This window comes from Berghia stephanieae, chromosome 1, assembly GCF_034508935.2.
Source record: "Berghia stephanieae isolate SIO BIC M18660-M18661 chromosome 1, UCSD_Bste_1.3, whole genome shotgun sequence".
NCBI lineage: Eukaryota > Metazoa > Mollusca > Gastropoda > Nudibranchia > Aeolidiidae > Berghia > Berghia stephanieae.
Window position 1 is genome coordinate 10,208,891 of NC_088360.1, and position 13,800 is coordinate 10,222,690.

General features: G+C 36.7%; 1 protein-coding gene across 1 annotated transcript in view; it reads right to left on the bottom strand.

Annotated features, from left to right (window-relative positions):
- The window catches only part of LOC144967599 (uncharacterized), an 11,786-nt gene extending 2,843 nt beyond the window's left edge, over positions 1-8,943 (bottom strand). Inside the window, exons 1-4 of the mRNA XM_078905077.1 lie at positions 8,875-8,943; positions 2,884-3,048; positions 2,070-2,245; positions 1,016-1,147 (exon numbers count right to left, since the gene is read on the bottom strand). Coding sequence (XP_078761203.1) covers positions 1,016-1,147; positions 2,070-2,245; positions 2,884-3,030 — 455 coding nt within the window. The 5' untranslated portion in view covers positions 3,031-3,048; positions 8,875-8,943. The remainder of the gene's footprint in view (positions 1-1,015; positions 1,148-2,069; positions 2,246-2,883; positions 3,049-8,874) is intronic.
- Positions 8,944-13,800: the final 4,857 nt, after the last annotated feature.

Sequence of the window (13,800 nt, forward strand, 5' to 3'; positions counted from 1 at the left end):
CGGCCAAAAAAATGTGAGTGAAAATTTGCTATATATATATATATATATATATATATATATAATATATATATATATATATATATATATATATAATATATATATATATATATATTATATATATATATATATAATATATATAATATATATATATATATATATGGACATCATTGTTTCCATTATTTTTATGATTTGTAAACTGGTCTGTAAATTTACATTTACATTTACATCGTATATATATATATATATATATATATATATATATATATAATATATATATATATCTTTCTATCTGTCCATCTATTTCTCTCTGTTGTCGATGGATTTTCTGCATCAAGTGGCAGAACAGATTCACCAACACCGCAGTGCAAACACACTCAGCAGCATTTCATACTCTGCCAGAAACATTTGCAATGGCTTGGTCATGTACACAGGATGGATGTTATTTTGATTACCCCATTCCATAGAGTTGAAAAATGTAATACGAAGATAAAGGTTTGTCTATTGCTGGAGGGTTTGCATTACAGAGTGTGATATATCCTTAATTTGATCTTCAAATTAATTATGTAGCATTTTTATGGTATGGAAATTCACATTCCAATTTTCCCCCTTTTCTTATTTAGAATTTCTTGATATTTTTTATATTTGTTTTCTTGATTTTTAAAAACCATGAGCTTTTATATAGCGCAACATCCAAGTGCTAAACAAAGGGTCCCTAGCCAATAGCAACACTTAACATGAGACAAGACATGACACCAGTTAGGCGATATTACATTTTTTTTCCCAATAAAGACAACACTGTTAATGGCCAGCTACTCATTTTACATCTAAGTACGGTGAGAAAATGTGATTAAAGAGCCTTTTCCAAGCTCAACTACGAGCGACTCAGAACGGGAATTGAACCTTGGACCTTTCAATCTGAAGGTTAGTGTCATACCACAAGAGCACATAGCCGCACAATGATTGTCTTTGTTCCACAATCGTCATCTTTATTGTTCATTATGCGTCCATCACTTACTCTGAGCTATCTTGAAAGAGTTCATTACATAGATGTGAGAATCCAGCTGAGATGAGGGAGGCAGTTACAAGAAGCAACAACAACATGATCATGTCGACTAGTAGAACAACACACTTCACACAAAGTTCATACCTAAGATTGGAAAAACAAACTGATCAGTGTAACAAAAAGATGTAAAGGTGGAAAACAATTCTTTTTTATATGATATGCGTGTGTGTATAAGTCTTTGTGTATGTATCAAATGGGGAGGGGGATAGGGAAGGAGTTGAATATGAGATGAAACGATCATTTGCGCGTGTGTGTGAGTGTGTTTCTTTGTATGACAGGAGAAAAGGTATACACCAAAAGGGCCTTGGCTTCAAATATCTTAAATTTAAGGAGACATCTGTTATGACTTGGAAAATGAAACCCCATTTTTCTATTTCTATTTAAGTTTTTTTACTAAATAAACATGAGTAATAATACCTTGTACCCATTAGATATATTAAAAAATGACTGTCTGTATGCAAAAGTCATTGAATCAAAGTTTTACCTACAAGTACCCACCAACACACACACACACACACACACACACACACACATTTATATATATATTATATATATATATATATATACTATGGACATCATTGTTTCCATTATTTTTATGATTTGTAAACTGGTCTGTAAATGTTAACAAGAAAAAGTGCATGTTATTTGAAACAATTTGAATTAATGTTTGACAGAGTGCTAATTTCCCTTGGATTATTATTCTTATTGTTGTTATTGTTATTTCAATAAGGTTATGAGCTTTATACATTTATGATGTATTCAATCCTGAGCAACTTTCAATTCCTTCAGTAGTCCATAACAGTTATTTTCGACAACTCTTATTCAAAGATGTGTAAAATCTGTCTGTAAATGATATATAACAAGTTATTTGAGATTTTGTACTTATAAGCTATTGTATAATGCATTTAAAGAAAAAATCCTATATACAGCCTTAAATAAGAGAAGATAAAAAATACGATGTTTGAAACAAGACATTATGGACATAAACTGATGTATCAGTTCTTACTTTAAAGCAAACGATAGTTTTGAAGAATACTTTGTCATTCTCAATATCAGGAGTACAGATCTTAAAGTACACATGATCAAAAAGAGGATTGCAATTGTTATACAGTAATCACACACAGACAGTTGTCCAAATCCATATACATCAGCATACAAAATACACTGGTCCTCCGAATCCCCCTGAAATTTAAAAAAAAAAATCATAAGAGCATTATTTCAACTATTTGTTTCACAAAGCAATGTGTTTTTAAAGTAACATTATACACCAATGGAGTTTCAACTATTACTTTTTCTTTGAGAGTGATGTGTTTATTTCTTATTTATGAGACTATTTACTTCCATTTAAAACTGAAGCACTCCTAAGCAGTACATGAGTAATTTTCTCACAACTAAACTCTCTTTCACAGGACTGTTCTGATTCTTCTTATAAGTATCTGATAGAAAAAGAATCAAATTGCCTTCAAACCAAAAAATATAAAATATAACTGATTCCATCGTATACGTTGATTACAGCCATAGGTTTGTGTACAATTACCTCAGATACAAAAAGGACATTGGGACTGAGGATCTCTTAGAATACAAGAGTCTTCCCACTAATTAGTGAGGAGGAGGGGGGTGGGGGGGGGGGGAAAGAGAGAGAGAGAGAGAGAGAGAGAGAGAGAGAGAGAGAGAGAGAGAGAGAGAGAGAGAGAGAGAGAGAGAGAGAGAAAACAGAAATCTGGGGGTCCATTGATAATAAAGTAAAATAGCAGATTATTCTTTTGATTTAAATAAAAACATAAAACAAATATCTAATTATTTATTTTTTAAATAAATACCTTTGACATCAGTATTGGCACAAAGATGAAGAAGCACACAAATGCCAATATAAAGTAGACAACGATCCATGCTATTTGTACTCTTTTGTCAGACAGCCATGGTGGTAAAGGGCTTTCAGAATCAGGAGATGAATCAGCCCCCTTCATTTTCAAAAAATACTTGAACTAGAAGATAAAGACGTTATGTGCGAAATTAGAAAATAGTCAAACCCAAACTAATAACAATATGCATTCTTATCTTATCAATAACAATAAGTCATCTTCATTAATAACATCTTTTATTTATTGTTCTAGTTCAAGTTCAAGTTCAACGTCTTTATCTGCAGAAGCGAAATTACCCATCACTGCAGATTATGTGGTGAATTTCTCCATTATTCTTTTATCGAGTTGAAAGATAAATGTTTAATATTTGACTAAATGTGTTGTTGTTGGTAATATCCAGGATTTTTGGTGGGAAAGTGTTCCATTCCTTGATGGTACTTGGAAAGAAACTGTTTTTATGTGTTGGTTCTGTGTGTTGAAATTGTGAACTTAATGTTATGACAATTTCTTGTGAATGTACAGTGCTTTTTTTTTTTTTTAATATTGTGGTAGAGTTACTGCTGTTTTGTTGGAATAATTAGCTCAGGGAAGAAGTAGGCATTTTTCTTTCCTCCTCCTCTCCAGTGTTTTCAAAAGCAACGATTTCAGGGCCTCAGTAACGCATCCTGGATCGCGCAAGTAATTGTTGGTGACAAACCTCGAAGATGCCCTTTGAACTTGTTCGATTTTCTTGATGTGGCCTTGCTGATAAGGATCCTACACTGTACACAGGTATTCCAATACAGGAAGCCAAGGGTACGATTTGCTTTTGCCACAATATTATCAATAATTTGGTCCCATTTCAGTGATTTGTTTAGCTGGATTCCCAAGTAAGGTATTGTGCCCACATGTTTTAATAAATGGCTAAAATCATGTTAGATAATTCAGATTTTAAGCTTTAAATAAACAAAACAAATTATCCATACTTGTATAACCTTAATCTAACATAACACATTTAGGTAACAAATCACAAAGTAGAAAGAAACTGTATTGCAACAAGGGCTACAATGAAGCCTCCAGTTGTATCACATTTACTTCCCATTTGGTGAAATCAATAATAATAATAATAATAATAATAATAATAATAATAATAATAATACAAATTTATACAGCGCTCATTCTCGTGTAAAACACAAGCTCTGGGCACTTTACAATATAAATTATCAATTTTGAGTGGGAAAAAAAATAAAAAATTAATTCATAGCCAAATCAAGGACTCATAGTGTCAATAAAAACAAATACAGTAAAGATGTGTCTTGAGATTCTTTTTAAAGGCAGGTAAAGACTTACACTCCCTCAGACCACGTGGTAGTTCATTCCAAATCTCGGGGCCGAAACAAGCAAACGATCTATCACCACATTTTGTTCTTGATCTTTTTTCCGAAATTTTCGTTTGGTCATTACATGATCTTAAAGTGTAATTTTCAAATTTACACATGACCACGTGATCTGTGAGATATGCCGGTGCTATACCAGTCAAACACTTATAAACAAGACACGCTGCTTTGTAATATGTGCGCTTATCAATGGGCAACCAGTGGAGAGAGGCCAACAAAGGTGTTGGATGATCAAATTTTCGTTTGCCAAAAACTAATCTTGCTGCACTGTTTTGCAGTAGTTGTAATTGTTTACTAGAAGTAGAAGCATGAGGCAAGTTGACAAGCAGGGAGTTACAATAATCTAGTTTCGAAAAAATGGAGACAACCAATGTTTTACATGTTCCAATTGCAATACACTGACGGATCGAACTGATTTTCTTCAATTAAAAGTATAAAGATTTACAGAGAGCAGAAATGTGAGCTGACATTCTCATTTCTGAATCAAAATAGACAACCAAATTTTTCACAGTCTTTGAAACTTTGATCTTTTCACCCCCAATAAACACCTCAAGACCCGTTCACCTTCAACCGCCCTCTATTTCCCACAATCATCACTTCTGTTTTTGACTCATTCATTTTCAACTTGTTTGCATCCATCCACTCTTTTACATCCGTCACACATTCTTCCACACGTTTCGCAATATTTTCGAGATTTTTAGTTTTATCAGTAGCATAAAGTTGCGTATCATCTGCATAGAGATGATAGCGCAGCCCATGACCAGTGATGACATTAGATAATGGAGAAGTATACAAAACAAAAAGAATTGGACCCAAAACAGAGCCTTGGGGAACACCAAAAGACAATGTATGTTGACGGGAAAGTTTATCTAAAATCACAACCTTTTGCTTTCTGCCATCTAAATAAGATTCAAACCACTGCAAGACAGTCCCAGACAAGCCAAAAGTTATATTAAGTCGTTTAATGAGAATGCCGTGATCAATAGTATCAAAAGCCGCTGAAAGGTCTAACAATGTCAGAAGAGAAACAGAACCTTTATCTAAAACATCAAGCAAATCACTCGCATCACAGCACAGAGCAGTTTCTGTGCTGTGGTAAGAACGATAAGCTGACTGAAATTTTCTCCAAAGATTGTTTTCTTGGAGATGTTGTGAAAGACGTCTGAGTACAAATTTTTCAAGGATTTTAGAAAGAAATGGCAGGTTTGAGATGGGACGGTAGTTACTAAGGTCATTTACATCGAGGTTTTGCTTTTTTATGAGAGGCTTTACAATTGCATGTTTATAGATATCTGGGACTTGTCCTGAGATAAGTGACTGATTTATAATATGAGTTATGTAAGGTAACAATCCAGGAAGACATAATTTCAAAATATAAGTTGGTAAAGGATCTAAATCACATGACTTCGAGGAAGATGAACAAATTATCTTAGATGAATTAGATATATTGTTATAACCAGATAAACAATTAATAATAGGAAAAATTATAATTTGAAGAAAAAATATGTCTGTCTCACTGATAAGGAATTAGACCCTCCAATGAGAGATATAATGCTACCAACGTAATTTAAAAAAATAATTATTATTGACACAAAGGAGAGTTTCATCAAATGTCGATAATTGACATTCACACACACACAGTGGTGATCGTCTAAGTACCCAGTAGTTGGGAAACAGAAAAAAAATGGGCATTTTGGCTGAATGGACATTTAGACGAAATTGATCAAAAGTGTGATAAATACAAATATGAACATTTACATCACGCATTTCAATTGATTTACAATGACCATTGCATTCCAAATTGATTGGTTTGTTCAACAAGCAGACCATGTCGAACCAAATTTCCATTTCAAACAGTACAAGTTGTCTGTTAGGCATCCTTTATTATCACAGCACTGAAAAAATATGTCACTGTCTAAAGCTAGGTACCTTCTCATTCAAATCTGCAGTGATTGGGGTATAATGTATTTTAAATGATGAGAATTGTTTTATCGGTTAGAGGATTTAATAACTGACTGAAAGCTGTTTAAGAAGACCTAAATAATTGTTGTGAAACTGTTAAGACAAAATGGTTGGGATTATCTGCTCACTTAATGTTTAACTAATATCAAAACTTATAAATTTAATAACTGATAACTGTAATTCTCATTGTCTGTTTTAAATGCCAATTTGCTATTATCATTCATGTTCATGTAGGTAATTCAGATTGAGATAAATAATGAAAATAGTATTTTAGTGAGGTGCATTTATATTGTACAGTGAAGTACATTTATAGTTTATATTACGTGCTCGAAGTGTACATGCTTGCAGGTCTGATATAGATCACAATAATATTCTTGATTTAACATTGCTGTTATTTGTTTGTCGTTGGTTTTAGAGTATTTCCATTACAACAATGACCCCAGAACAGCTAGGGTTTTCAACCTGCAAATATGTTCACCATGCCGTATATACTGAAACCTAAAACGTCCTGTTCCCAACGTCATAATGGATCTCATCAACGTGTACTTGTTTGCGGGTCTGATAACCCAAATCGGGAGAATTTCCGAAAGCTACTAGCGCTAAGGGAAACAACCCAAATATTCCCTAAACTAATCCTAAGAAAAAATATAACCTGGTACATTTAACTAACCCTGATAGGAAAAACAAACACCCTATCAACTTTACTAAGGCTTATAACTAACCTTAATAATAGAAAAATAATCCTCCGACCTCGAGCTAACCCTAATAGAAAAAAAGAAACCAAGGACTGCTTTGCACTACCTTTCAATACTTCGCAAATCAGAATGGCGTCCGAGAATAAGGGGATAGAAGACACAGTATGTACCTCCCTGCCCACTTTAGGAGGTCAGGAACCCCACCCAGTCTATCAAGGTTTGTTCTAGAGTTTTTAAAATGCTTCTTTTATGATGACAAATTGAATAAATAAACACATGACAAAAGATCCACGGGTGAAAATACAAATTGAAAGAAATGTTAGCGCTGGGATCGTTATTTATGGGCTCTTTGTTGATTGCAATGGAAATATCAGAAATCCGACTCAAAATATGGTCCATTACAAGTTACAACAATATGAAATCAAGGCCAATGCCGTCATTGCGTCCGATTATCAGATCACAGTTTTGGAGCGACAAACAGCAGTCGTTTGCTGCCGTGTGACAGCTATGAAAACCGCAACAAAAATGACAGCACCACAAGATATCCTGGATACCTCTGTATAGAGCTTTTAGACTTGGTGTAGTCTCCTGCACTCCTCCTCATCTATTAATGATTCGACCAATTTTTATAATTGAACTTGTTTCCTAGGATGTTGCTTATCTCCAACTCTGCTTTGAATTTATTCAAATTTTTTGCTGATACTGTGGTTTCTTGCAGTTTATTCCAGTTATTTACAATTCTAGATGAAAAAAAGTTCCTTCTTTCATTTGTTTTAAGACGTTCTTTTTCCAGTTTCTTGCTGTTTCCTCGTGTCTGAATGTTCTTGTTTGGTTTAAGAAATCCTGCCTCTACCCTGTCTATTCCATTTACTATTTTATATGTTTGGATCATATCTCCCCTTCTTCTCCTGTAATCTAAGGTCGGGAGATTTAATTCTTTCAATCTCTCACAGTAGGTTTTGTCTTTCAGGTGTGTGATAAGTTTTGTTGCTCTCCTTTGCACTCTTTCCAAACAGTCTTTATCTCCCTCAAACTTCGGATACCATATGCAGTTAGCATATTCCAGCTTTGATCTAACCATAGTCTTACAGATGGTAGTCATGTGTTTTGTTTTCAGATTCTTGAAATTTCTTTTCACTATTCCGAGTGTTTTACTAGCCTTAGATTGAACATCTTGAATTTGCTTCTTGAAGTTGAGCTTCCTATCAATAAATACTCCTAGGTCTTTTTCCCCATTGGATTTCTGGAGGGGTTTTTCTTTCATTATATAGTTTGCTTCTCTGTTGTTTTTTCCTAGGTGAAGAACTGCACATTTATCTACATTGAACTCCATCTGCCATATTTCGGACCATTCTTCAATCTTTTTCAAATCTTGTTGTAAGGTGTTTCTTTCCTCTTCTGTATTAGCTACTCCATAGAGCAAAGATTTTACATTTAGATGATAGATTGTCTGGCAAGTCATTGATATAAATCAGGAAGAGGACTGGTCCCAGTACACTTCCTTGTGGAACTCCACTTGTTACCAGTCTCTCCGCTGATGTTGTTCCATTCACTATCACTTTTTGTCTTCTATCTTTGAGGAAATCTCGGGCCCATTTGACTGTCTGATAATTAATTTGATACTGTTGATATCGTTATACCATTTTCTTTAAAAGAACTGTTTCGTCCACTATGAATTGGCCCCATAACGTTTCGATTTTCTGCCCCCCATTTTTTGGAACTCTCTCCCATCACATGTGAGATGCTCGGATTCGTTGACAACTTTCAAATGTGTGCACGTCGGTCCTCATCCTAAAATCATGATAAATAAATAAAATCATCATAAGTTATAAGTTACATAGCATTGGGTATTTAAATTACTAACTAAAACCTTAATGCCTAAAGACCATGATGAATGATATCCAAAGATTTGCTACCTGTGTTAGTCTTATCAACTCTCTGACAGGCCCTTCAACTTCACTATTCTTCCCCTCGCTCTTCACCCTTCTCTCTTCAAATTATGAGCTAATAACAAAGACCACGCCCACTATTTCCGGAACTCGTCATTCGTCTTTCTTATTTTCTTTTTCCTGCGTAATTTTTTTATTCATCGGACCCCCTCTGCCTGGCATGAGTTATGATTTTAACAGCCAGCGAAGAAGCAAATTTATAAGTCACGTGGATCACATATAACCTGTTAAAATCTATATTGAGGACTAAGCATCTTTCAAACAAACTAACTTTTAAAAAAAGGTACAACAGAGTAATAAGTAACTAACTACGCCTTCATTCTAGTTATTATGGCATCGATAAAACCTCTCTCTCTCTCTCTCTCTCTCTCTCTCTCTCTCTCTCTCTCTCTCTCTCTCTCTCTCTCTCTCTCTCTCTCTCTCTCTCTCTCTCTCTCTCTCTTTTTTTTTTTTTTTCTCTGAAAGGCTTTCTAAAAACTAAAAAGTGTGAGCATTTATATAGAAAAATATCCATAAAGCAATTATAATAGCATCCATAAGACACGTTATCTCTCTCTCTCTCTCTCTCTCTCTCTCTCTCTCTCTCTCTCTCTCTCTCTCTCTCTCTCTCTCTCTCTCTCTCTCTTTCTTTCTCTTTCTCTTTTTCCCTGAAAGGCTTTCTAAAAACTAAAAAGTGTGAGCATTTATATAGAAAAATATCCATTAAGAATTTATAATAGCATCCATAAGACACGTTATATATATATATATATATATATATATATATATATATATATATATATATATATATATATATTATATGTGTGTGTGTGTGTGTTAAATATATATATATATATATATATATATATATATATATATATATATATCTTTCTCTTTCTCTTTTTCTCTGAAAGGCTTTCTAAAAACTAAAAAGTGTGAGCATTTATATAGAAAAATATCCATTAAACATGATCAAAGCACTTTACAAGAGAGTCATTAGTCAACAGCAACGCTTAACATGCAGGAGGATGCATGACGCCTGTTGGGTGATATTACAATTCATTTATTTTTTTGATAGAGACGACGCTGTTAATGACAATGTAGTAACTCATAATTTTACATCTGAGTACCGTGAAAGAATGTGAAGAAATAGTCTTTTCCAAGGTATCAACTATGCGCCGCTCACTGAGGGACTCGAACCCTTGTATTTCGGTACGAAGGCGAGTATCATACCACAAGACCACATAGCCGCACAATAAACCAAATACAAGACATCTAAGTGTAACATTTTAAGATTGTTCTGTCTGGGTAGTCGATTCGGGGTTTTCTAACGAATAAGTAAATACTGTAATAGGTGCCCCATCGTCTCAAAATGGTATTATGTCGGAACGAACCATATGCTTAAAAGCGGAATTAATTATTAAATTTGTCAAAAATATAAATTGTTGGCATGAGCACCCTAATACTAATATATGGTATCAATTCTACTCAATGTAACATAGAAACTCAACACAAGTCTGATATTTCTGGCTATAAATTCAATTTTCAACATATTAACTATCCCGACTTAATACCGTTTTGAGGCGAAGGGTCACATAGGTTTCTTGCTGCCGTGTGATAGCTATGAAAACCGCAACAAAAATGACAGCACCACAAGATACCGTTATATCATATTTTTTTTAAAAAGAGAACTGTTTCGTCCACTATGAATTGACCCCATAACAACGTTTCAATCCCCCCCCCCCCCCCCCCCCCCCCCCCCCCCCCCCATTTTTTGGAACTCTCTCCGACCACATGTGAGATGCTCGGATTCGTTGACAGTTTTCAAATCTCGCTTAACGTTTTAGCTTTCTACGTCATAAGTTGCTATACAATTATTATATGTTGTTGTTAAATTGAATTCGTATCTCTTTTCCATCAACACTTGTCTTATCGTAATATGTTTTGTTTTATATCACTGTAAAGCGCTTAGAGCCTGTGACAACGGGATAAAGCGCTATATAAATACCATTTATTATTATTATTATTATTACAATTGCTCTTCATCAACGTCACACAGATCCTAGCTCTACCAAATCCTCCGCGTAAAAACACTTTCATTTCTTTGTAAATAGATATTAATGATTTGTAATCTCCATAGTGTTGACAGTAGTTTAATCGGGGGCCTGTGACCATCGTTAACATATAGCCTGACACTTGAACCCTCGAGGACTGGCAGTTTGATGTCCTTTTTTTAGGTTTGTGTAGCGTCTAGTGACTTGTCGTTATTAGAGCTCAAGGAAACAAGTTATTTCATTAGTTGAACTATTGAGACCCTTTGTAAGCTCTTTAAGCACATTAAATTTAGTGGATCTTGCGAATAAAAACCCAAGTTTTTGTCTTCTTCCTCCATCTTCTCCTATCCCTACATCTCCACATCCTGATCCTCCTCCTCCTCTTCCCTTCCTCTCCCTCCTCCTCCTCTTCCTCCTCCTCCTTTCTTCTTCTTCTTCTTCTTCTTCTTCTTCTTCTTCTTCTTCTTCTTCTTCTTCTTCTTCTTCTTCTTCTTCTTCTTCTTGTGTTGACTCTCTCCTTTTCCCCCTCTTCCTCTATCCATCCATCCACCCATCTATCTACCTTCATTCATATCCATCGAGTTACTCATCTATTCTCACGGCATACTATGCATGTGTGTCTGTGTGATTGCGCGAGTGAAATTCTTCTAGAAATTGAAACAGGGTTGTCCATGCATTTTAAAGGCCTAACAGATGGCATATAAATGCGATTTTGTCATGTGTGACCCAAAATGCGGCTATGCAGTCTTGTGATTTGACACTCGCTTTCGGATCGAAAGGCCCTGGGTTCGAGCCTCGCTCGGCGCATAGTTGAGTCCTTGGAAAAGGTTCTTTACTCACATTCTCTAACCGTACTCTGTTGTAAAAGGAGTACCTAGCCGTTAACAGCTGTGTCTCTGTCGGAAAAAATTGTTATATCGCCTATAGATAGTATGCAGATGACGTCACTCAGGCCTTTGTTATTGTTTTTGCCATCCGCGTTTGTGAGTTGTTATCACTCATCATCATCATATCTTGTCGCGCCAGTGAGTCAGCCAGTCCCGGGCAGTCTGGTTGCATTCCCTCAGGTCAGCATTGGTGCAGTGAGGTCCCAGCGAGCATTCGGACAGGATGTGGTCCATGGTCTGTCTGGGGTGACCGCATGGGTATTCAGTGCCCGGTGAGATTTTCCATTTAAAGAGGTTGGTGGCGGTGTTTCCCACCTTTGCTCTCGCTCTGTTCAACGCCACCCAGTCTTTTCTCTTGAGGTCTGTGCCTGCTGGGAGCTTTTCTGTTGGGGGCTGGAGGGCATCGTTTGCTGTCTTGTCCCATTCTACCCATTTGTCCAGGCGGAAGAATGCTGAGTGGTCTGGGTGAAGGCTCTCTACTGTGAGGAAGCTTTTCCTTGATTTGAGCCTGCTTTTGGGGCAATTGTGGTCATGAAGGGGGTGTCTCTGGTCCATTTCCTGTTTGTATTTTTGTATTTGGGCATGAGTTTCCCTCCGGATGTGTGGTGGGGCTATTCCTGCTGCACGGTAGACCAGTGGTAATGGTGTTGCTCTCAGCTGGCCCGTTACGATCCGGCAGGCGTTGTTGAGCTCGGGGTCTAGCTTGGAGGCATGGCATGATCGGGCCCATACAGCTGAGCAGTACTCCGCAGTTGAGTAGCTGAGGGCCAATGCTGTGGTCCTTAGAGTTTTAGGGTCAGTTCCCCAGTTCATGTTTGCCAGCTTTCCAAGGAGGGCATTACGCGTGGACACTTTTGCCTTGGTCTTCCTCACGTGTTCTCTGAAGGACAGAGTCCGATCAAGCGTCACTCCGAGGTACACTGGGTGGTAGTTGTACTCTAATGTCTGGCCATTCCACTTGATGTTAAGTTTTTTGTGGGCTTGGTGGTTGTTGAGGTGAAATGCACACACTTGTGTTTTCCCTGGGTTGGCGTTCAGCGAGTTTTTAGTGTAGTACTTTGTAAGGGTGTCTAGGGCATTTGTCAGTCTGCTCTCGATTGGTTGGAAGGACACATCCTGTGTTGCGAGGCATAGGTCATCAGCATATATGAATCGGCGGATATTTGGGAACTCCGGCTGATCATTTGTATATATGTTGAAAAGTGTTGGAGCCAGCACTGATCCTTGGGGAAGACCATTCTTCTGGGTGCGCCACCTGCTCTTCCGGCCATCCATTTCAACAAAGAAGCGCCTGTTTTCGAGAAGTGACTGGATGATATTTACAATTTTCTTATTCTTTATCATTTTAGCCACTTTGAGTAGTAGGATCTTGTGATTCACTGTGTCATAGGCTGCAGTGAGATCGACGAAGACTGTGCCAGTGACCTGTTTTGTCTCAAACCCATCTTCTATGAATTGTGTAAGGTTAAGAAGTTGACCACATGTTGACCGTCCTGGTCGGAATCCAGCCTGGTCTGGAGACAGTTGTTCGTCTAGGCTGGGTGACATGCGGGACATAACCATTCGCTCAAATAGCTTGTATGTGATGCACAGGAGGGAGATTGGGCGATAGCTTTTCTTGGATTTTGGATCTTTCCCCGGTTTTAGTAGGGCGACTACTCTTGCTTTCCTCCATGCACTTGGCAGCCTGTTTGTCCTTGCGCATACATTGAAGAGGTCCAATAGCCAGGATAGGGTTCTCGGGCCAAAGTGTTGAATCATCTCAGTTGTGATTCCATCCAGTCCAGATGCTTTTCCTGCTTTCAGATGGGACAAGGCCTCTTGTGTGTATGTGTGGTGTGTGTTTGTGTGTGTGTGTATGTGTGGTGTGTGTTTGTGTGTGTTGTGTTGAGTGTGTGTGTATGATCTTCGAAGGTACACTACACATTTACATCTCTATAGATAGAATGCGTTTGGCCAAGGAGTTCACAACA